The sequence below is a fragment of the Argentina anserina genome, chromosome 4, assembly GCF_933775445.1.
Source record: "Argentina anserina chromosome 4, drPotAnse1.1, whole genome shotgun sequence".
Taxonomy (NCBI): domain Eukaryota; kingdom Viridiplantae; phylum Streptophyta; class Magnoliopsida; order Rosales; family Rosaceae; genus Argentina; species Argentina anserina.
In genome coordinates this window covers 11,649,981-11,676,277 of record NC_065875.1, presented here as the reverse complement: position 1 = coordinate 11,676,277, position 26,297 = coordinate 11,649,981, and the positions used below count along the sequence as shown (strand labels likewise).

Genomic DNA, 26,297 nt, shown 5'->3' with positions numbered 1-26,297 from the left:
ATCACACGTTGTATGAACCTTGGAGGTGTGTCTTCAATGGTGAAACTCGGTGGAGATGATGATGGTTTTGGGGTGGACGGCTTGGCTAATTTGTGAGGGAAGTTTATGGTGGTGTTTTGGTAGAGTTTTGGCTCTTGAATGCTAATGAGAAGTCATCATATTTGAGAGGTGAAGCCATGTATATATAGAGGAAAGATGGAGGGTTTGAAATTGCTTCTTTCTTCCTATAAACATGCCATGCTTTAATCCCTAAAACATGGAAAGTTTTATCCCCTAAAACATGTCATGCTTTAATCCCTAAAACATGTCATGTTTTATTCCCTAAAACATGCCATGTTTTATGCCTTTAATGATCATCTTCTATTTAATTGTTGCATGACTTGGCACCATCTTTTTTTCTTTACTTATCTCTTCAATCCAATCTGAAAATAAGAAAATAAAATCATAAGTAAGAGATAATTAGTTTCAAAACCTAACAAGGATTCCTAGTCAAACTAGGACTATAAACCAATTATGCGTTTTAACTCATGTAAGCACAAAAATGCATCCAATACCGCTCAAGACTCTTACTACGACTCAATGACTCAATAGTACAACAATAAGGGCTAAGCAAAGTACAAATTGAGGTAAAAACATGTTAAAAACGTCGCACAAAGTGCTCATATCACATGGTCGATCAGATTCGCATGCATCAGTTGCAAACTATGAATTAGACTTATATATATATATATATATATATACACACACACACACACGGAGAGGATCGAGAGTGGACATCCACAAGTGCGGACGTCGCTGCTTCGAACCACCGGCGACGCGCAACGACAACGCGGAAGGTACTAGCCGTGCCCCCCTCCCGGCGCTCTTTTCTGTGCCGGTTGGAGCTCCATCGCCGGACCACGGTAGCTGGAATCTGCAAATTTCCAAAAAATTCAAGTTTATAAGAACTTTACATATTCCGGTCGTTATGGGCTGACGATGGAGCTCTAACCGGCACATCAAGAGCATCGAGAGGGGGGAGCACAGCCGGCAGCTTCCGCGTCGTCGTTGCGCTCGCTGGTGACCAGAAGTGGCGACGTCCGCACTTGCGGATGTCCGCTCTCGATCCCACCTGTATATATATATATACAGTTCCTATCCAGAGTGAAGCTTCACTCTGAAATTACAGAGTGAAGTTCCAATTTTGGCACACTTTTCGGTCAAATATTTTCACTATAAGCGATTCAATATTTATGTATGATATTGAAGATTATCTCTACAAACTTTCATCGAATTTGACTATAGTTTGAGCTTTCAAAATTGAGATTTACATGAACGGTTCACAGTTGAACAGTTTTAATTAATTCATTGATTTAATCTAATTTCAATACCTTAACGATGTCCGAATTAGATGAAATTTTGTAGAGATGATCTTAAATAGCATACCTAAATATTGAATCACTTATGGTAAAACAAATTGACCAAAAAATGTGCCAAAATTAGAACTTCACTCTGTAATTTCAGAGTGAAGCTTCACTCTGGATAGGGACTATATATATATATATATATATATATATATATGCAACAAAGAGAAATTCATTAGCCTACACTTGTCTGTAAGCAGGGAAAGTTAAAAGTTTTGTTTGTAGAGGTTAGAAAATATAAATGAAAACTTCGATCACTGCATAAAGGTTCACGACTACGCCATAAATGTGCTTAAGGACCGTTACTAAAAATTGTAAGTGCACATGAAGAGGATTGTTAGGGCGCCATAATATGGCGCTAAATTCGACGTCATAATCATATGTAGCATGTCATGTCACATTATCACGTCAACAATTAAAATAAAATAAAATAAAAATATCATTTTAAATGAAAAGACAATCATATCCTTAATAATCCAATGGTTATAAAATATTATAAAAATATATATTTTTTGTTTTTTTATCATTTATCTCTTCTTTTTCATCACAATAATTCTTGTAAAATATAATTAAAATTTTGATATTTATGATAAATATGCTTGAAATATGTGCATTCCGGTACTATAGAAGACCCATTTAAAAGTGAAACAATGACATGTTTCTATAGATGTATAACTGGGTCCCCGATGATGAGTAGAACTCCAACACCAACTAGATCAGCATGCCATTACTACTGCAAACTTGGCTGCTCATATGATCAGTGTCAAAAATATGGAAATGGAAACATATATATACATACACTCTTTCGACCTCCTTTCACTTTGTCATTCTTATTTCTGATATATATGTATGTCTGCATGCATGTATAAAGTACAGAGCACATCGTCACAGTCTCACAGACATCAATCTGAGATATGCTTAGTATTGCGTTTTTTGTCGTGGCAGATATGCCGTAGATGGGAAGTTTTTGCTTGAATCATTACACAAACACGATTAGGAATTACATATCGGCAGACATATCGTTTAAAAAAAATGAAGATATCAAATATATCGGAGATATATTAGGAATATTAGATAAAATATATTGTTCATGTTCCGAAATTATTTATTTATTATTGAATTACATACAAACAAATATAATTATGAATTTTATCTAGTACCAGAAAGACTCTAGATGGTTAACAATACGCACGTTGGTTAACAAACTACAATATTCTGCCCACGACATATGAGCCATATAATAAGAATTGTAGTGGTTGATATGATAGTCATATATTTTCTTTCGAGTTACTGACAGTTTCTCTGAGAAATAGATAATAATGATAAATCAAACTCGATAATTGATCAGATACTTCTTCAAATTGATCATAATTGTAAATATGATAACTAGATTGATAGTTGACTTAATGTGATTAGTTTGACATCCCACTATGCTATGTGCCTAAACTGATAGAATCAACACTTGAGGCAACTGAAGCAACATCAAATAGAATACTTTGATCATCAATAGCTCTTCTTGTCCTCCGATATATTTGATATCTCATTTATAAAATAAAAAACGATATATCTACCGATACTGATATTTTGAACCTTGCTCTTAAGAGTTGAGACTTAAATATTCACCCCTCATCCGAATATATTTTTACAAAAAATTAAAAATTAGCCAATTGTGTGACTATTATTCTAGTCTTCATTTTTATATCCCTCGAGGTGATTAATTAACTAAAAAAAAATTTTCGAGAGTCTGAGACATCCTAAAGTTGAGATAATATTTTAAGTTAAAATTTTCTTATATTTTTCCAAAATATCGAAGATATATCGGATATATCGTAAATATCGGAGATATTTTATATTATCGGAAAAATATCGCAAATACGAGAGAAAATGAAATATTTACCTCTAAAGTATATTGAGGATGATCCGGCAAATAGATAATCAAAACTTTGTCATAAGTTCATCCTTGCGACCGCCCTTCATATTGTGTATTAAATTTCCCCCCGCCAATGCATAAAGGGTAGCCACAACAGTACTAGCCAGGTTCTATCAACCATCCAACTCGAACTTAACCATCATAATCTGTGAAACATATATCATGTGGTTCACTACCAACTAAAGTAGGGCAAAGGTATCATAGTAGTCATACACTCATACTCATACTCACGTACTCAATTGTTATTAAGTCGAAATCGAATGGTGGGGAACAATGTATTACGGAGATACCTACAACAACTGACTTATTTATCATTCTCTACCGTTGAATCTAAAAATTAATTAGTGGCTAGCTGTTAGAGCACAACTCAAATTAAGGTTTAAAATATCGATATCAGGGGATATATCGTTTTTCTTAAAAAGGGAGATATCAGATATATCGGAGATATATCGGGGATATTGGAAAAAAAATATCGTTCCTCTTCCGAAATTATTTATTTATTTATTATTGAATTACATATAAACAAATACAATTATTAATTTTATCTAGTACCAGAAAGAGGCTCTAGGTGCTTGAAAAGATGCACGTTGGTCAATAAAACTACAATACTCTGCCCAATACATACGAGTCATATAGTACGAATTGTAATGGTTAACATGATAGTCATATATCTCTTTTGAGCTACCAACAGTTTCTCCGAGAATGGGATAGTAAGGATGAGCCCAACTCGATAATTGATCATAAACGTCTCCAAACTGACCATAATTGTAAGTAAGATGACCATATTGATAGTTGGCTTCATGTGATCGTTTGACATCCCACTGTGCTCTGTGCCTAAACTGATAGAATAAAAACTTACGGCAACTGAACTAACATCAGATGAAATACTTTGATCATCAATGACTCCTTTTGTCCTCCTCCTGCACTTATTTTGCTGTTGTACACCATGACCGCCTGCTCTAGATCCATGATTCTCATCTTGGGTAGCATGATCAAAATTACTTTCACAAGTAAACTGCTCAAATTCTCCACCTACATAAGATTGTCCATATTTAAACCTTGTATCTCCACCACTTTGTTTACTTCCACCAATACCATCACAATTACCACCATTACCACCACCACCACCACCACCACCACTAGCATCATCATCATCACTATTTGAACTATCTGGAGTTGCTACACCGCCCCACACACTAGGATTATCAGAATCATCTCCCGGGTCTCCAACTTCATCAGATAATACCTTGTTTATATCAATTCTAAAATCAGTTGCCTTTTCTACGACATGTGGAGGAGGGTTGCCATTTTCATCATCGAGGTGTGCAGGCATAATCTAATCATGAAGAGGATCAATGCCATTTTGAAGTGGTTCACTAGCAACATGAAGTAGATCAATATAGTTGTTTTCATTGATCACCTTATCCTTTGCTCGTTTATCACGTAGTCGTAACTTCATATTGTAGTAGCAGTATACGAGTTTTTCCAACTTCTGATATGTAAGACGGTTCCTTTGTTTTGTATGAATAAGAGCAAAAGTACTCCAATTTTTTTCACAAGCAGAAGATGAAGCTGTTTGTGCTAAAATACGTATGGCAATTCTTGATATGTTTGGTGCAATATACCCCCATTGTGCCCACCAATCAGCTGTAAATGAACTATAGTTGGTTACCACGAACTACATCAACTTTCATAAATGTTGAAAATTCATATAAACTACAAACCTGAACTTCTGGTCCCTCTTGTTTTTTTTGCTAATGTTTGGCCAAATGATCCTTTTGCATCCCGAAAGCATACGATCTGCATTAACCATTTGAAAATCGGGTATACTGATTGTCCAATATTTTAAACTTTGTAATAAATTTAAAATTACCTCATCTAGAAAAGTATCCACAACACCAACACCGAATCTGATTCTTGTATATTGTTCGAACACTTTACTAATTACTTTAGAAAAAATTCTCCCATGACCGACCTCGGGTGTATAATGAAAATTTGGATTCAAAAAATGCGTTACAAATAAGAAACCAAGAAGTTACATACCATATTAGGTTAAAGATATAAATGTACTTAGAGATAGAGTATATAATTTTTAAACTAATACTTGTTGCATGCAATGGTTGGCTCAATGTTTTGTCCCATCGATTTTTAATGATGTCAAGCACCCACTGCTTTCCTGGCATCTGCGATATTTCTTGCTTAACTCTTTGAAACATGTCATATAATATTGGCATGGTCGGTTGGATTTCTGTGTCAACAATTCGAAGTATCTCATACAAAGGCTTATATATTTTATGCACCGTTTCCATACCATCCAAAAAACTCCCGTCTAAAATTCTTCTTTCTACCATGTTGCCTTCTTTGGTTCTGCTTGTTGAATGCTCGATCCATTTGCTGCTTGTAAACAATGTTCTCAAGCTTGCTTTTATATTTTAAGATGCTATCGATGGCAATGTGATTTGTCGCAAATCGAGTTTTTCCTGGACGAACCAAATCTCCATGAATGATGCTCCACATCTCTGCTAACACCCAACCATGATTGTATATGTAATTAGTTACACTTTTAGCAATTTTAATGACATTAGTAACTAATTGTTTCTTCCCGATATCATCGAATTTGACTATAGAGATTTATACAAAACATTTACCTGAAATTTACAACTTATTTTCGTAAGAAGTACAAGAATGCAAATAAGCTGATGTTCTGTATGTGTTGCATGCTGCTCTTATATAGACATTCTCCAACAACAATAAGGCAAATTTAGTTGCTATTGTCATTCTTCCATAATGGGTTCACGGGTTGCTAGTAACCTATAAAAGTATGAGTTTTGTTTATTGCTTTCATATCACTAGTTCACGGATAATTTCCCCATCCACTAGTACTTGCCATTATTGATCTAGAACATAACAATATAAACCATCAGTTCAACATCAATAATTAGCATATAATTTATTACTTATCTTATAAAACAAACATTATTTTTAAGATAAAACTATTTAGACAAAGAGATTTATACAAAAAATTTACCTAAATTTTACAACTTATTTTTGTAAGAAGTACAAGAATGCAAATAAGCTGATGTTCTGTATGTGTTGTATGCTGCTCTTATATAGACCTTCTCCAACAACAATGAGGCAAATTTAGTTGCTAGTGTCATTCTTCCATAATGGGTTCACGGGTTGCTAGTAACCTATAAAGGTATGAGTTTTGTTTATTGCTTTCATATCATTACTTCACGAATCATTTCCCCGTCCACTACTACTTGCCATTATTAATCTAGAACATAACAATATAAACCATCAGTTCAACATCAATAATTAGCATATCATTTATTACTTATCTTCTAAAACAAACATTATTTCTAAGATAAAACTATTTAGACAAAGAGATTTATACAAAACATTTACCTGAATTTTATAACTTATTTTCGTAAGAAGTACAAGAATGCAAATAAGCTGATGTTCTGTATGTGTTGCATGCTGCTCTTATATAGACTTTCTCCAACAACAATGAGGCAAATTTAGTTGCTAGTGTCATTCTTCCATAATGGGTTCACGGGTTGCTAGTAACCTATAAAGGTATGAGTTTTGTTTATTGTTTTCATATCACTAGTTCACTACTTTTGCCTAAAATCCAACTACATTTGTTTCCTTTCTTGGTCTATATATTAGCTAAGTATCCATAGCTAGTTCCTACTTCTTATTCTACTATATTTGATTCACATCATTCTTGATTCACATCCATAAATTTTGCACATGGAAAATTTCAATATTATCATCATTCCATGATGGGTTCAGGGTTGATAGCAATCTATGAAAGTATGAGGGAACTTCTAGGAGACAAGAATACAATGTGACTCATCTTTTCTTACTTTCCCTAATAGTGCTCGAGGAGAACACTACTTATCTAAATATCCTTTGAGAGGACGTCAATGTGATAAAGATTACTACTCTTTCTATATTACTCGAGGAGAACACTTGTTACTGAAATTACTCGAAAACTCACTATTCATCTGGAATTTTGGATATTCTCTTATAACTTTCATGAGAGTGTGAGACTACGTTGTGACCCTTTATTTTGGATTCCCTCAAGGCCAAGAAGAGCACTAGTCACTGATATGGCTTGACTTTTAAAAGTTAAGATTTGAACTTTTACTCTTCATCTCGATATCTTTGTTCCTTGAACTCAATAAGTACCCCTAAGAGCATCAGTGCACCAACACAGTAAGTAATCGCAAATATAGCCTCTGCCATATGGCTTGATAAAGACACGCCTATTCATTTTAAATTTTAATATATTGCTTATCAATGATCCAAGATTCATTTAATTATTGAGGCAACCTAGCTCAATCACTGTATATATGATCCCTAAACTGAAGTGACCTCTTAGTCCTTACCTTCTACGTGAACTCCTTCATTCTTCAAGTGCAATCTTGTATGTTCTCTTGAATCTGCCACCATGGTCATGAAGCTCATCAATTACAATATAGCTAGAAATAATTTTGATCTTTTGAAGAGAGAACGAAGTAAAGCTTCAGGAGCTCAAGCCTATCTTTTAATTTGGATCCATGCCGAAATTAGATCATGCACTTTAATTTGTCTTTGCTGGTTGCTCCGCAGTTGATATACAGTTAGGGTGCTGGACGGTAATGTTAATTCTCTTCCATTTCGTCCAAGTTTGAGTCGTGCTAGTTGGTTTTTGACAAATGGTGAGCCAGAATAGACATCCTAATTTAGATGTTAGAGAACACATCTTTATTCTCTCCTACCTGCATTTTCTGCAACTGTACGACTTGCTAATGTTACTATTTATCTAAGCATTAGACCCAGGAAAGGAATGAGAAAGGAATGAGAACAACGAAAGGTGGGTTATAGCTTAATCTCAAAGAGAGGCAAGTAAAGAGGAGCCCCACCATGCATTAGAAATTATTAGGAACAGTAGTTAACTTAATGAAAAACTAAGGTTGGTCTGACTAGTGGATCTGGTCCAATAATATCATTGCTAATCCCACAAATGGCAAATGCAAATCAGCTCGAAAAGTAGGTTGAGCGTTGCAGTTTAACCAACAATTCAACACCCACTCCATCATCATATTCTTCTTATTATCATCTCTCTCTCCCTTGCATCCTAAACTATCCAGAATCACAAATATAAATTCCACATGCAAATCATTGTTCGTAGCTTGTCCATAAAGCCAGCACCCGCCTAAGTAGCCTAATATAACAAGACTTCATCCCATACTGTTTCAATGTCTTTGATTCAGAACAAGACGCTTCATTTCCTTATGGAAAGATTCGCTGTTCTCCCTTTTGGATTCCGCTGCGCTTCCCACTCCAGCGTTGAAGTGGGCGAAGCAACTCAACCACAAAAACCGAAAATGAGAGCAGCACCACCAAACCCACCGCCACCTCCCGAACGAACAGGTGAGCTCTCTCTCTCTCTCTCTCTCTCTCTCTCTCTCTCTCGGACAAGTTTTGCTTTGGTTGTGATATATATATTTATCGTGTCATGTCATTCTGATAAGGAAGATGATGGACCAACAGAAGGTAGATCAGCGATGAAGAACTCATTTCATTTGTTGAGTCAAGGGAAGCATCACATATCTAGTGGGATGCAGAGATTGATCAGAAGCATCAAAAGCTTCTCACAAATATTTGGTGAGTTGATTTTAAATAGTCTCAACATGCACTCATTCTATCATAGGGTACAGTGTTAGAATAAGGTGAAAGTTTTTAGAATAACAAAAATAACAACTGCCCCGGAACTAGGATTGAAAAGTGGGTAGGGCTAGTTTTAGTCCAAATTTTTTTTATATAGAAAATTAAATACCTAAAGAATATGTAAATTATATGTTGTAACTAAAGAAATATAATGAGAAAAAATGGGGAGATAATAGAAATAAATTAATATAGAGTTTAGAGATAGAAAATAGTAGACAAAATTATAAAGTATAAGGATAGATAAATTTTTTTGAAATGGAAAAAGAACTGGGAAGGAAGAGGAAGAAGAAAAAAAATGAAAAAAGCAATATAGAGTTTTTTTTGTCAATATATATATAGTTTTAAGATAGACAATAGTAGATAACGTTGTAAAGGATAAGGCATTAAGGATAGAGCAAAAATTTTGAAAGAGAAAAGATCTGTGAAAGAAGAGGAAGAAGAGGAAGAAGAAAAAAAAGGAATGAAAAAAGCAATAACTCTATAGTAGACAAAGAGGGGGGGAACTGGGAATGAAGAGGAAGAAGAGGAAGAAGAAGAAGAAAAATGAAAGAAAAAAACATAATGAGGAGGGTGGGAATCGAACCTAGTACCACTTGGTAAGACTGAATTTAAATTGACATTTAATCAACTCGACTAACTCAAACATATGGACATATGACATATATACTAGATAATATTTACAGGTGTTTTTCGGTAGGACTATAGCCCTACTAGTCTTACATGTGGTTCCGCCCCTCTCGGTATATAAGATTAATTAACAAATTAACTCGATCCGTTCATGCACTCATTCTATCATAGGTACAGTGTTAGAATCTTCCATATAATATATATTTCAACGTTGTATAGATCAAGAATCATAATCACAAAACTGTAAAGTTAATCACGAAATTAAGAAATATGGTACGTACGTAACGAAGAATTACTATTCATACATTAGACCCCGTTCTCTGGTTAGCAGTTGAGTACTAGGTAGCGCTCAACTGCCGACCAATCTGACTGTTTGACCACTGTTTAACCAGATCGGACGGCAGTGATCAACACTCTTCGTACATTAAGGTGTATAAGGGCCTCATCGGAGTAAAATAGGTTCTGTCTAAGTAATTGATCCATTTGATCGAGTTCTCAGATAACTTAATTCTGTATACCATCCATGCATGCATGTTACAGTAATACTGTAAAAATATGCAAAAAGATAACATACCGGATATAATACTATAGGTATGCTTTACGGGCTACGTACGTTGAAGCAGAAAAAAAAATCACAGCTATATATATATATATATATATATGTTAGCAGGAATAGCAGCCTTGCATGAAATTTCATAATAATATCTCCAAATCCGTCGGTGTTACCAGTTCCAACTTCCAAGCCGAAACAGCTGAAATTGTGATTTCACAGATTTGAAGTTTTTAACTCGTATTTCGCAAATAGAGGACCGTCTAAAGCACACTATTCAGAATTTCAGATCTGTGTCCTTCTACCGATAGGTCCATTATATTCCGACGATGATTACATGGAAGTGGTGATGAGACTGCCTTGTTGCAGCCACCGGCCGCCACCATAGCATTCGAACCCCCTAGCCTCCCACCTAGTTTCAGCTCTCTTCCTCTTGATGTGCTCAGTTATATATAGTGTACTAGTTTAAAAGTAACTTGGAAAAATGGAAAGTAATTAACTTTAAGCTTCACACATATTTTGGTTGACAAGCATGCCCTATATATATGTCTACACGTACATGCAATATCAAGTCCACATTATATGACCAACGCCGTTATTAGCAGTACCAAGAAACCTAATTATTTGATTGAGTACTAAAGAACGAGACAGATATATATTACACATGTTCCATATAATTAGTCGTTTACTTACTCTTACCTATTTCTCGATCTCTTTGTTTAATTAGCTTACAAGGAAGACACTGAGGAAAAGGAAATGGAGATTGGATTCCCTACGGACGTGAAACATGTGACACACATAGGATTGGATGGCTCTACCACAACAAATAATAATCTCAACACTTTTAATAGCAAGGCTCCTCCTTCTGAAGTAGTAAAACTCCCTTCGATTTCTCTGAAGCAATTTGAGTTGGCAATGGCTGCACAGACCACCCACCAACCTCCTCATCAACAGCAGGTCCTCGTTGATCTCAGTTCGTCTCAAGATCTTAATTAGTGAATTAATTGTTTTGAAGCCACTCGCTATGTTTTCTTTCTTTTGCTGGCTGATCTATGAGAGGCTATGAGCCTATCTCCTCAATTATATGTTACAGCTGATAGATGCATGCTCATATGATGTATGGCTTTCGTGAGGTGGGTGATGATCTATATCCACGGATTGTTTTATGGAAAATGATTGATTTCATTCGGTGCATGGAATGAAACGTATTTGGGTCGATCGATAGATAGAAAAAGAAAATGAAATTGATTTTGATTTTGATGATAACTCTTATCGACGTTATTGACGTTATGATTTGATCTAGTTTGTTTTAGGTCGAGTCGTCCTTATGGATGTGCCATGTTGATACCACTTATTGGATAAAAAAAAATTCTAATGCTTGAATTTTTTTTTAATGCCCATAATACTCATTAGGGATTTTGATTGATTGAAGCAGAAACGGCCTAAAACTTAGTATTTATTACTCATCTTTTGTGTCGTACAACTACCCGCGTACATATAATAATTTTTCTACAACTTATATATATTCAGTTGATCAAGCTAAGAGCCTGAGAAGCTTCATGTAAAGGCAAAATTCTAGGCCTTTTTTTTTTTATAAAAGGACTTCCACTATAAGAGTTAAATGAAATTACATACTGTCCCTAGAGTTTTAAAAACATCTAAATATTCTCTCTTCCCTAGCTAGGTTTCCGACAACTTTCTACCGGCTCTAGCGAGGTCCCATCTGACTCCGACAAGGTTTCGGCGACTTCCGGCTAACTCTGGTAATGTCTCCAGTGAGGTTCTGGCAACTTCCGCATGACTCCAACAAACTTTGATGATGACATAAAAGATACTATCACAGACACTAAAAGCTACTACCACTTGTAGTAAAAGGTACTACGATGATATTTTTGGCAACCTCCGACGAGGTCCCAAAAGTTACTACCGAGTCACACAAAAGATACTACCAAACCACACAAAAGATACTACTGACCCAGACAAAAGATAATGCATGTTTACCAAACTACTATGAAGTAGAACAAAAGCTACTATCAACAACAAACGAAGCTACTACCAACGATAAACAAATTTACTATCAACGACAAACAAAACTACTGTTGAGCCACACAAAAGACTCTACTATGCATGTCTATCAAAGCCAAGGTTCAAAATATCGATATCAGTAGATATATCGTTTTTTAAGAAGATATCAGATATATCATTTTTTTAAAGGAGATATCGGGGATATTAGAAAAAAAATATCAATCATGTTCCGAAATTTTTTATTTATCAATTATTGAATTATTATAGGAGCACAAAGTGTGACATTCTTAATATGATTATGTCATATCATTATTCTTTGTTACTTCTTATTTGGTTGTTTTAGTTTCATATTTGTAATTTGTATGTTTAGGTAGAGTTATGTCGATTATGAGAGTTTTGATAATGAAATTGTGCTAAGTGTTTAAAATCTTTATTGAGTTATGATTTATTTCCAGATCAACGTATGCACCCACGTCGAACCAACGTCAACGCTAGCCTCAGAAAGCAGACCAGATTGGTCCTACACACTGACGACCATGGTCGTCAACTTCTCTTAGCGCCGCTCCTACCCAAGCGTAATCGACTAGATGGCCGCACCACAAATCGATGCCAATCTCGACGTCTCTCTCTTCCGGTGGGTGCTCCAACGACCTGCGACGTTCGGTCCTTGTCAACGAAGCACAATGACGACAACCAAAAGCCTCGAATGCGGCCCCCGCATGTCCTAGCTACAACCTTCTCGGCAGCAAACTCAGCGAGCCCGACCCAGGTCTTTGAGTACGACCTGAATCGGTGAAATAGGGTTTTACCTATTCTGATAATAGTAAATGGTAATTTTCGATACTTACCGAGTATAAATTTATTTACTATTCTATAATATTTTGATGGTAAATCAATAAATTAAATCTATATGGTGAATATATCTGACCATATGATTTTGCTTTCCATGAAATTAATCGCGCAACAATACAAAATGCAATAGTGAGAGTCATTTCGCCATATATTCCTGGAAGTATGGAATCAAGCATGATTATGGAAATCAAGCAAGAACGACACATATACACTGTTTATTTGGCAAACAACCAAGTATGTTTTAACTAATGTTGCTACTTTCATGCAATTTAAATTCTTGTGAATTTTGTCTTTCATCGGAGACTTTCAACATCACTTTCCTTTTCAACCTGATTCTATCGCTTCTAAAGTGGTATACATGGATATAATTCTCCTGGTATCGAGTTTTAGGGGCGGTTGGCAGTGCCGCCGATACCATCCATAGCCGTTGAATGTAGCAACAAGTTTGAAAAAAAAAAGACAAACATTGGTTTGTGACGGCAATTGTTGCTTATATCATCGGTTTGTGACAGAAATGATCACTTATACCAATGTGACGAAAATTGTCACGATTTATTGAATTGAGTTACCATACTTTGGGACTTGACCTCTAATTCAGTACTTGGAAGTTGTATCGAAAATTGATACTAATGAATATTCCCTCTTGTTGACCGCAACATGGGTCTGAAATTTGGCATAATCATGATGGATGTGTTTATGCACCTAGTCAAGATTAATTTCTTTTTGTGTAACATCAAAGACAGAACAAAATTAATGTGACTAATAGTGTGACTGGTAGTGTGGCTGATTGTGTGACTATCAGTTTACCTATCACATTACCCGTCACATTATCTATTAGAGAACAAAGTTAGTGTGACTGGTGGTTGATCGGTTCGATTACTCGAGATCAATATTAACCCTGTAAGCATCGTTAGTAGTATAAAGCAAGAGGGTATCGTTCACAAACCGGGGATCCAACCAGGGTAAAGAATCACAAACATTTAACAACGAATTCATAAGAGTTTAAAAGATTTGATATATATTTCGGATCAAACATAAAATAAACCTAAACTAATATATACATGTGATCAACCAACCAACACATAAGAAATTACCAAACAAATAACATAAGAACAAAGGTAACAAAATCTACTCTCAATCTTGTTCATGCCGTAAGTATCATAGTTCATCTTAAATTCGATCATGCATCAAGTTCCTACTTGGTTCCTAATACATAGATATTATTGAGCTCAACTACTTGTCTTGCTACGAAATCTAACATACCAATTCATCATGCAATTACGTATCACAAAGAGAAATCAACATGTTTAAAGCACCTATCCAATGTCGAACTTAAGATCATAATCGGTGGAGGAACAAAGGGGAGAAACAATTAATCAACTACTTGTATCAAAATCGTTTTTAACTTTGAATGATTAACATATGCGACATCAACTACTTGTCTTAATCACACATGCAATATAAGAACACACCGAAAATGAATTAAGAACATAAATAAACAGAAACTCATGGCATAAAACCTAAAATCATTGAATTAAAATCGAAAACCTTAATTCATCATGTCATTCAAAAGTTACAAATATCTCATAGACAAGAATAAAAATAACTTTAACAAAACCTAAACATGAATCATCCAAGAACAAGAACATAAAAACCCGAAAACTTAACATGAAGATCAAAGAGTTACACTTTATAATTCTCCTCCCAAGGTTCCTTACAGAGGTAGCACGAGATCTTCAAGAGTATGGTATCCTAGGCTCCCAAGCTTTGGACAGAAAATATGATGAAGGGTGGTGAATTCGGATTCTATGGTTCTTGGTGAATGAAAGTGTTTGGGCAGAGCTTTGGCAAGTCTTGTGAGCAAGGTTGATGATCATTTTATGTGGAAATGAGGTGCTATATATAGAGGAAGAAACCCAAGGGAGGATGGCCACAAAGTCCACAAAGTTGAAACCAAATTGGTTGAGGTTTCCTAGATTCGGCAGATCTGACATTTGTCCCTTGTTGTGGCCATAACTTTCTCTAGAAAATAGATATTGAGATGATTCCAACTGGCAATTTCAACTAGACTTCTGTGGCTTTTCATCTATCTATCATGCACTTTCTCAGTCATTCTGAACTATCCAGGGGAACTCGTCAAAGTTGGATGATCTGCAGTGCCAGAATTCTGATTTCTATAAGGATTGCATATCTTTTGCATTAATTGCATATCTTCTTCCTCCTTTAATGCTGATTTCTTTTGCACAAATTTCTTACTTTGAATTAGGGAGGCAGCAAAAGTCTTAATTGTTGCAGCCATGTTTGATTTTTCTTACCTCTCCTCATTAAATTTGTTGCATGCCTTCTTTGACTTTCTTGTCACTTCTCATTTAATTTGCTGCATGCCTTCTTTGACATTATTTGGTGCAGGGATTTATGGACATTCTGATACATATTTGTGCTCTATATTCAGGAGGAACAAAGTCCCAAGTTTCCCTCATAGCCCTTGGATCAAAAGCAAATGAATGGCTGAGATAATTCCGTCGAGCTCACTGGACCTCCGAGTAATGATTCGGTCATATCTCCCTGTAGGAATAAGATATTGATTTGATTCCAAATCCTACAGAAACTAGACTGAAAATCCTTTTTATTCATATAATGTACGTCTTCTAACGCAATCGGAGCTATCCAGGGGAGCCCATCGAAGTTGGACAATGAATCTTGACAGCATTTTGATTTCTTGCATGGATTGGGCTTTTAAGTGTATTTTCTTCTCTTTCCTTGTGGAACTAGGATTGCTTTCCTTCTCCAACATGGATTTGTATTTCCTAATAAGAATAAGTATGTTAGAAACAAAGAAATACGAAAGGATGAATCCTACTCGAACAAGGAATCATATCTCAACAAGGATTATTAACACTTAGCACGATTTCATCATCAATTCATTCATAATTGATATAAGCTCTACCTAGACACTTATTCATACAAAAGAAACTAAAACCTACTAAATAAGAGGTAACAAAGAGTAAGAATATGACGTAATCACATTAAGAACGTCACACGTTGTGCTCCTATCAGTGGTGTGACTAGTAGTGTGGCTGGTAATGTGACTGGTCATGTGACTAATAGAGTAGCTGACGAATTTTTTGTTTGACTGGTCATGTGGTGTTTTGTACGACAACATTAGTGTCGATATTTGATCGTATGAGTTGATTTGAGAAGCTCAAGATCACATAACAGTAGACAAAGCTTCGTTATTTCTAGTCATCATTCTTTTTCTTCTACTTCTTCTTCTTCTCACAATATAGTCACATAAAATAGTGTGACAGTTAGTGTGACAAGGAATGTGACACAGAGTATGATAGTGTCACGCCCCGATCCCGGAAGTCGAGGGGTTTTACCCCCCATCAGACGCTGGTCCCGAGGAGCGGGACTTAGATGTTACAGTGCGAGAATGTAATTAAAAATAAAAACAACTTGTTTCTAGGCTCTTCACTTTAAACTCGTCCAATTCCTTCCCGACTCGACAAATCTACACTTCTCTGTAAAAAGAATTTATATATGTGTGGGTCAGCAAAACCACGTATTTAATGAGTGGATAATGTAATATGCTAGTCAAGTCATGTCATTTTACTCCCGCACAGTTATCATATACGCACAGTTCACAACAATGCGCAATATCACACAATCAATTCTTATTGGTTATCCTTCAATTTAGTGATCCCCAGGGGCACCTAATGACCTCTTGCCCTATACCTCTATGTGTGATATCCTTCCTTCGGCATAATCAAATCAAGAAATTCACATGTTCCATGACTGGTCAAACAATACGTATAATCCAACACAGTTCACAATCGACATGCTTCACTTGAAAATAGAAAGATATTTCATAAATAGATCAAAATCATACTTTTTGACAATTTTAATAACATATAAAAACACTTGAAACACATTACATAAACCACTGATCTCGAACGAGTCTTTTAGAAACCACTATTGAATCTAGCCAAAACCTATAGGATGGAAAGACTATGCCATACAAATTCGTAGCCACTCTGGGATTACAAATCGGAGCTACGGATTAAAAGTTATGACTCGTGGCCTTATTTATAGATTTTGAAGATGACACGTGTTACTCAGTTATATGACTTGGTGCCATGTGTCAGCACAAGAGAATGTTACAGAACCTTATTTCACTAAGTGACAAATATCACATGACTCACGTCACTTCTAATGCAAAAGGTTAACCCTGATCTTAAGTTTTGAATTTTCATAATATTAATCTAGCACCATTATTGTAGTAGAGATCCCTCTAAGACTCCAGAGACTTTAGATGATTGACTTCTATATATAAAACTCGGAAACTCCACTATATATAAATATGGCTTTATTAATTTGTTCCAACCGGGTTCATTCTCTCTATCAAATTATCAATACTGTTTGGAGAGTCAATACTTTTATATCCAAAGTCAAATTAATTGTTTCAGTGCTACAAGTAATAATTAATTAAGTTGCAAGTTACTTCAATCGACTTACATTAGCAGCCCACATGGGTTGGCTGGTCACCTGCCACATGTCACCACCATCAGAGCCCGCCACGTCACTATGTGACATAACTTCAACAAAACTTCTTTAAATCGTTAAAAATAGCTCAGTACTCCGAAAAATTCACCGAAAAATACGGCGAACTCGTAACGACCTCTAAAAAGAAAAATATAATTTAACCTACTTCAAAAATCAGGATATTACAAATCGGTGGTGTGATAGGTAGTATGATAGAGGGTGTGACAAGTAGTGTAACATGGAGTGTGACAGTTAGTGTGATATGTAGTATAACAGGGAGTGTGACAATTAGTGTGATAGATAGTGTGACGGACAATGTAATATGCAGAGAGAAATGTATAAATAAGTGAAATTATGTTAAAATTCAAAGGATATAGATATGGGTATGCTTGAATTATGGAGGCTTGAAGTCCGGTTTCGCCAAAATAGCTTGGAGTATCACCATGAACAGTTGCTGCCCCTTTCGAGGGTTAATGCGTTTTGTACGGTAGTCGATTCAGAGTGAATATTATATCAAATTAAAGAGGGGAGAGAGATCCAACGGTACCAACCGCACTCAAATTCATCACCGGACGGTAAAGTTATAGCTGGAAGAAGAAGAAGAAATGAAGAAGGAAAAAAGTGTAAGAAAATGCAAAATAGTCCTGAAAATATAAACAAGTGACTATTTAATTTCTAATTTTGCTTAAACCTTGTCGATTCTTTTATAATTTCAATTAAATGAGATGACTTTTTTCTAATTTATGATGCGTGATTGTACCATTTTCTAATTTTCTCATATTAATTCTAATATTTATATATTAAATAATTAAATAAATATTGCTACAGTTATTAACATGAAGTAGATAAATACAAAGAACCACGTATAAACTTATTTATTGAAGAAATAAGCATAAAATTTGGGTGCCTAAAATTTGTGTTCAATTTTCAATAATAGTAAAAAACTAAAGTCAAAATTCATGGTAATTGGAATTGAAAAGTTGTTTTTTTTTTGTAACTACACACAATTGAGCACGTGATGAGTACAAAATCATAATTATCTACTGATTATAAGTTCATAACACAACTCTTTTTCAACATCATAACCCAGAAAACCTTTGTAATATCTGAGATTTCTAATCTCGATTACCGATACAATATGACTAATTAATCAATATTTATCTTAAATGTCAAAAACGTAGTTTAATATGTCGATATTGAACTATACGTCACCACGAACTCGAAAATGTCTTACTTTGCTTTTAAATGTCAAAAACGTAGTTTAACATTTCGCTTGCTCGGTTTTATTTTTACGTATTTCTAAAGTTTTACTTTGCTTTTAAATGATTCTAACAAAAAATCTGTTTTGGGTTTTAGTATTAGGCTTGGGACAGCTCAACCTTTCTCTTCTCTTAGTCAGGACCCGAGCCAAATGGCCCAAGTCCTTCTCTTTTGACCAGTCACCTCACATCTCTCCTTCATTCTCTTTATTCGACAACACACAACTCCTCATTTCTTATTCTTCTTCCACCGAACTTAGACCACCGCCTAGCTTCTCCTACTTGCGCCGCCGCCGTCCGGCGAAATCGGTTTGACGCACCACCACCAAATTCTTCCCCTTCTCTTTCTCTACAAGACTGGGATTGGTGTCGTGTTTCCCTCAAATTGAAAATGAAGTAGTGGAGCAATCTTGGAATTCCAACGAGTTCTTTAGCTCCGATTAACTCCTCATCCTTTTCTGGTAAGCCATGTCATTATCTCGTAAACCCAATCCATTTCTACCTTTGGTTTCATTATATTTAAGCTAATACAATGTCTTCCTTTTCTGGGTTTAACGTCGCCGCACAATCACCACTATGTTCCTCCTTCTCGGTGAAGCTGAGAGCTGCGGTGACCAACCTTTTCTCATCTTGTTTAAAAAGGAGATTTTGGAGCAACAACAGCCGTCCAAGGGATTGCATCAGCTGGGTTGAAGGTCAAGGAGTGCGATGATGCAACTCTCATTTTTCTGGAAGTCCAACGAGGTAGCAGACCATCTTCTTATGGTTTCTGATTTCGATTTTGGTACTGTTGTTGTGTTTCTGTGCCTTTTTTGTTGTTGGAAGATTGGTTTTGAACTGCTTGCTAGTTAACCTAGTTTAGGCTTGATCAGAGACGAGATTAACAAAGAGAAACCGATTGAGAAACGATGGGGTTCACAATCCCTGGTTTTTACCATTTTACATTTACCTTTTTATAGTTTTACTATGAGGTGAAATTACTCTCTGCCCCCGGCAGAAAGTTACTAATCTACTGTTTTTAGTTTCATTGTTACTGTTTTACGGTTTACCTAAGTTACCTATAACTGTTTTCCCAAATGATTTTACCGGTTTTACTTTTATCTAAAGTAACTTGGTAAAAACCTAATTTGTTTAAAATCGCGACAATTAACGTAATGTTTAGTTACGACTTATGTTAGTTCCGATTTCTGCCCGGTTCAGAAATCGAGAACCGATTAACTTAGAAATATGTTGGTAAATAATAAAGTCGTCAATATAATTTTGAGTAGTTTTAATATCCTTAAAAGTATTTAGTATCGCTTGACATTTTAAGTTAATCTGTTTTCGGGTATTTCGAAAATTAGTCAATAATGGTCATCATTGTCAACTCTTGGTCATCCCAGGAAGACTTGGTCAACTAAAAGTCAACTTTTTACTTTCTTGGTCAAACTAGGTATAAATAATCGAGTAAACTTTCAATACCTGAATTTGGTATTGACTCCTGTGATTATTAGATTCAGAGTTTATACTATGTGATCGTGCAAAGCTCGAGCAATATTAGCATTTATTTGGAATTGGGCTAGCAGCGTGGATTCTACACTTTAATCCAGGTAGGGTGAGTTAACCCCGTATGTTATTTTAGGTCTCGTCAATGGGCTGGGCCGGGTCTTAGTAGATTTAAATAAGTGGTGGTCCGGGTATTTTCACAAATACGAAAATCCAAGCCCGCCCACCTAAAGCGGACCCTAGGAGATTTCGCGGGCCGGGCCGGGCTTTGCGGGGTTGTATTAGAAAAAAATATAATATTCTAATTTAAGGGTTTGTAACAATAAAGAATTATCATAAAACATTCTAAAAAAAAGTCACAAATAAATTATAGTTTCGAAATATTGTCGATCGACACCAATAAATGTGATCGATATATATATTTAGGGACTCTGTAAAAATTTCATCTGTTTTGAACATGGTTTGACCGTCCGTACATACGGTAAACCAAAAGATAGGTGTTTTCACATAATAAAACCTTATTCACTGGGGCTTTGCTAATGGGTTTACTCGTTGCGAGCACTCACGATCACTGAAAAAAATTAGGTGATTTCAAATATGTAAACACCTTTCCGCATTCGCATCTTGGTAATGGGTCCCCTCTTATGGCATATTAGTGTTGTTTTTTGTTTACCGGAAATTCCGACGGTTAAACGAGGTCCGAATTGGATGAAATTTTAAAATGGTCACTAAATATATATAATGATCACATCGGATGGTGGTGATCGATTTCGAGAAATTTCCTTCATATAGTCTCTTCATAATGCGATGGTTTTATTATAAATCTAGTATAATGGTTATGATACAATAGTGGAAACTTCGGCGATCGACAACTCCAGTTCGAAATATGGGCAATCGACACCAGTAGATGTGATCGGTATATATATTTATGGAACCCGTAAAATTTCATCGGTTTTGGATATGGTTTGACCGTTCGTACCAACGGTCAACTATAAAAGAGGCGTTTTGACATATTGCCAAATAGATTTCTTCAGTGTGACCTCGCATGATAGATAACAAAAATTAGTTGATTTCAGATATGCAAACGGCTTTTGGCGTTCGCATCTTTGTAATGGGTCATTCCTTAGGACATATTAGTGGTGTTTTCGGTTTACCGGAAATTCCGATGGTGAAACGAGGTCCGAATTGGATGATATTATACAGAGTCACTAAATATATATACCGATCACATCGGCTAGTGTCGATCGATCCCGAGAAATTTCCTTCATATAGTCGCTTCATAATGCGATAGTTTTATTATAAACCTAATATAAAAAGTATGATACATTAGTGGACACTTCGGCGATCGATAACTCCAGTTCGAAATATGGCCGATCGACACCAGCAGATGTGATCAGGATATATATTTAGGGAACCCGTAAAAATTTCATCCGTTTTGGATATTGTTTGACCGTCTGTATCTACGGTAAAAAAAGAAGGTGTTTTGACATATTAAAATCCTCATTCACCGGGGCTTTGCCAAATGGATTTTCTTGGTGTGACCACACACAATCGGTGACAAAAATTAGATGATTTCAGATATGTAAACGGCTTTCGGTGTTCGTTTTAGTAATGGGTCTTACCTTATGATATATTCGTGTTGTTTTCGGTTTACCGGAAATTTCAATGGTTAAACGAGGTCCGAATTAGATGAAATTTTTACATGGTCACTAAATATATATACCGATCATATCGACTGGTGTCGATCGATCCCGAGAAGTTTCTTTCATATAGTTGCTTCATAATGCAATAGTTTTAGAGAAAATTTTAAGAACAGTACATGAGATATGAGCCACTGAGAATTAAGGGGAATTTACTAACCAAAACATCGTAATGGTGTCTGAGGTTATAATATATATCTAAGTTAAGTACACACCGTTAGAAACACCGTTAGTGTCATGTAATTATATATTTATTGGAAGGGCTATTCAGAACTTGACCATCTTTTCATCTCCGGTCACCCTTCATTTGAATTGTTCAATCCTATGATTCCCATCTCTTTTCTCTTCCTCCCCGGTCCGTCCGATCCACCGTCCTCCATTATTCAATCATTAATATTTACAAAACCCCAAACTAACTTTCCTCTTGAAAACCCAAGAAGTCATGAACCCAGGAAACCTTTGTGTTTTCTTCCTCCTCTTCCTCTCTTGCAACTTTGACTTGGTAACAGGTTCGATCTCCACTTCGGCAACCCAAATGCAGCCATGTGTGTCTTAATATGGAGAGCTTCAATTCAATTGAGCCTGCCAACCCGATTGACTAAGATACTCACTTGGAGAGTTGGTAACAATGATGAAAATGGACAGACATTCGACAAGAGAATCATAGCCCAAATTGAAGTACTAGAGAGTGTAAGAAGAGATGAATTCGTTCTTATATATTTTGAGTGGGTTGTGGCGGTTTAACCGAGAGTCCTGATCATGTGGTAATGGGGGCAATGGTGGACTGGAAAAGATAAGTTTTTGATATAGGGTGGGAGGATATGATTACTGGGATTCTGGGAATAGGGAAACTTTTGTATGTATTGCAACAATCATCTTGAAGATGCGATTTTGCCCTTAGCAATTAGACGGGAAACATTCAAATTAACGGAGCAATTGACAGTATGTACTGAATTTAGGGCAAGTTTGTAACCTCATGCACCATTGTGATTGTCTAAGAAGTAAAGTCATCTTAATTCTCAATGACTCAAACCTAATGTACTCTTATTAAAATTTTGACATAGTTTTATTCTAAACCTAATAAAATATGTATGTATAATATTTTATTATTTGGCTGGCTTTTACTGGCCAGGTCTTGCGGGCTTTTGGCGGGCCGGGCTGGGTTTTACACCTCTAATCTAAGCCCGACCTTTTACCCACGGAAGCGGACTTTGACAGGCTGGCTAGGCTGGGTACAAACCCATCGAGCTTGCGGGCATCCGCGGGCTTTTTGGATCTGCGGGTTAATTGATGAGGCCTATGTTATTTCGTGCCCATTAAATTCATTGTTTATCCCTCGGTGATATTTATTTGTTAGAAGTTGCATATATGATTTTAGAATGCTAAAACCCGAGGATAGATGAATATTTTGTGAGTGAGTAGACCTGAGAGTGAATGAGGCCCAACATAACCGGCAACCCCTTGGTGTCGATAACCATAAACCTCGAGAGGGGCAATGCCTTGTTTATTATTGGATCCATTCATTATTATTGAGGGCATTCTAGTGAAATGGACACTCTCACTCATTTGTTGTTTCAACAAAGGTAGTTGGCCTCGACTTAAGAGGTGACTCGTTCGTTTCCTACTCGTTAGGATTGGTCACCACTGATTGGATATTATTGATGGTCATTCATGCATTGTTTGCATTATTTTCTAATAAATGAAACTTAGCTCGTTTATAATAAAGTATTTATAACTTGAGCTCACATCTAATATTTTAAGTTTTCATAAAACTTAGAATACATTACTTTCAAACCACATGGGTGAGCTGGCTCTTACTAGGTGAGCGAGGACGAAGCTCACCCATACTATAGTTTCTTTACAGGTTAAGAGCCAGCAAGAGCTTAGGAGTACAATTCCTTGTGTCATTCGAAGTCATTATTTATTTATTAGCTCTCTCTTGATTCTTGTATTATTTGATATATGAATTTCGAGGTGTATAACTCTTATTTGTCACATTTGTTGTATACTTTGGGTTGTCGTTGTTGTATTTGTTTTGGGCCGGTGACTTGTATATGACCTTCCGTTGTTTCAAAAGTATTGTAAAATTCGCATAATTATTCAAGGTATGTTTCTAAAGTTGTAATTTGAGTTTCTATTTTCAATTCAAGTTACATTTGTAAACTTCTGTTGTTATTCCTTTGTGAAAAATTTGTACATATTTTCCAAATTAACAAGTGTTCAATCGGACTTTGTTCGTTTATCGTTTGTTAATCCAAATTTTTTAACTCTAATACTATTATTATCCCTTCTGGGATGTGACAACCTCACCGCTTAGTTTCTTCATTCTTTAATTCAACACCACAACCACCGCAACCACCTAACACTACCTTTGTATATACTATATACATAGTCACATAGAAGTAGAGAACCTTTTTTATGTGCCCAATTCTATAGACAACAACAAGAATCATCAAACTAATCTTGGTGGAACTCCAAACAGAAGCAACCGAACTACCGAAGAACAAAGGAGAAGAATAAGCAATAGATAAAGAATAAGAAGAACGAACCGAACAATGAAGCTTGGAGCGTGTCCATTTACGCAGAGGCGGAGCATGTGAGGATCAAATGGGTCACGTGCCCCACACAGCTTTGGTTATATAAATATAATTGTAATTTTGCTTATTTATAACACAATGTTCCCCAATGGTTATGGTGCCCAATTACTTGGTTAATGGTCTGAAGTTCGAGTGATGCTACTAGCAACACTGTATTTTTTATTTTATTTTTACTTTTAAAATTTATACTATATACTTTGTTTTAAAAACATGCACTACTGTTATTTCATATGGTACTATTTAAGAGAAAACCATAAACACTTTAATTTTTATCATTCTTCAAAACTAATCAAACAATAAAACTATTTTTGTCGTTTTTTTCTCTCTTTTGACTTTTGAGTGCCTCAATAGAGCTCAATTTTTGTCTCCGCCACTGCATGTATGTGTCCATTATGTATTTGAACGTGTCTTTCGTGAGTCCGCGCGTATCCGAGCGTATCTCCGCGTGTCTGTGTCCGTGTTGGACATGTGATACGTGACCAAATAGGCGTGTATGTGCCTCATAGCACCCAACCGAATCCAACACAACTTGTCTTTCTATGGGCTCGCATTCCAAGCTTGGAATGTGTGCCATCTTTCTATGACTTTGTTTGTCTCGAAATATCCACAAGCAAGAATATATAGTTAATCATGATTGTTTAGCCACTAATCAAGTTCCAACTTGATGATGCTAATATGGTTAGAGTTAGGATTTGAGTTGTAAAAGATAAAGTTTTGTTACTATAAGGCAAGTTATGTTAACAAAGACCTAGGCTGCACGGAATCGGGTACGCGGAAGCGTTTTTTTAATATTTTTTAAGAAGCGGTTACGTTTTGAAAATGTCGAAATAAAAATTATATAAATAAATATATATAAATTATACAAAAAAATAAATATAATAATAAATTATTAGTTTAAGTAACTCAAAGTCTTAAATAACTTAAATAACTTAGTGTTCTATATTCAAAATAACTCAAATATAATGAGAGATCTAGGTATCAACAAGAGGGAGGGAGGGTCGGCGACTTAGCGGGAGGTCGAAAATATGTCGAAATACGTCATTTGACTCGATGAAGATAGGTCTACCCCTTCATTTTTTAGAAAAAAATAAAAATAAAAACCCTTATTTTATCGAAAAACTCGCGTTTCTAAAATACATTTTTTTGAAAACGCGTTTCCGGGCTTTTTCGTCGCGGTTCCGTAGTGGTTCCGCTTCGAAAGCGGGAAACACACATTCCCCCGCGTTTCCGTGCTCCCTAGATAAAGACTGCCCATGACAATTACGCGATGCAATATAAATCTTAAAGGAAGTCACATATTATCGAGATTAGATAGAAAAAATTTGTGATGCCAATTTGCGCTTCATAAATTTAGAAATAATGTAGCATCAAAATTAGGCCGATATCAAATTTGTTCAGAATGATTCGAAAGTAAAAGTCTCGACACTTACTATCCCACTTCCTTATATGTTATCGTAACCATTGCTGATAAATTTCACCATTGTTTCTTTCTCCTAGATCTTATGGTTGGCCTTGAAGTGAAATTTGTTAGAGTTGCTTTCGTCTATAATAGAGTAATAGATCAAGCATGTACAAATAGACATTGTCAAAGTCTCATGTGTCACAT

The 26,297-nt window shown here is 35.7% G+C and overlaps 2 protein-coding genes across 3 annotated transcripts; one reads left to right on the top strand and one right to left on the bottom strand.

Moving 5' to 3' along the window:
• Positions 1–839: 839 nt before the first annotated feature.
• LOC126792177 (uncharacterized) lies at positions 840–5,850 on the bottom strand. The gene is made up of 9 exons (XM_050518655.1): positions 5,682–5,850; positions 5,438–5,581; positions 5,058–5,133; positions 4,754–4,991; positions 4,471–4,669; positions 4,193–4,365; positions 3,959–4,088; positions 1,025–1,111; positions 840–913 (listed from the first exon to the last, which is right to left on the bottom strand). The coding sequence occupies exons 1-9, from the start codon at positions 5,848–5,850 to the stop codon at positions 840–842; spliced, it is 1,290 nt and encodes a 429-aa protein (XP_050374612.1).
• Positions 5,851–8,374: 2,524 nt separating this feature from the next.
• On the top strand, positions 8,375–11,456 carry LOC126790655 (CRIB domain-containing protein RIC4-like). Of its 2 annotated transcripts, none has more exons than XM_050516981.1 (3): positions 8,375–8,757; positions 8,878–8,991; positions 10,959–11,456. In XM_050516981.1, exons 1-3 carry the CDS (start codon positions 8,583–8,585, stop codon positions 11,225–11,227), a joined length of 558 nt encoding a protein of 185 aa, XP_050372938.1. In that variant the 5' UTR covers positions 8,375–8,582; the 3' UTR covers positions 11,228–11,456. The 2 variants fall into 2 exon arrangements, with proteins under 2 accessions (XP_050372938.1, XP_050372937.1); XM_050516980.1 differs by having other exon boundaries at positions 8,376–8,757; positions 8,863–8,991.
• The last annotated feature ends 14,841 nt before the right edge of the window (positions 11,457–26,297 follow it).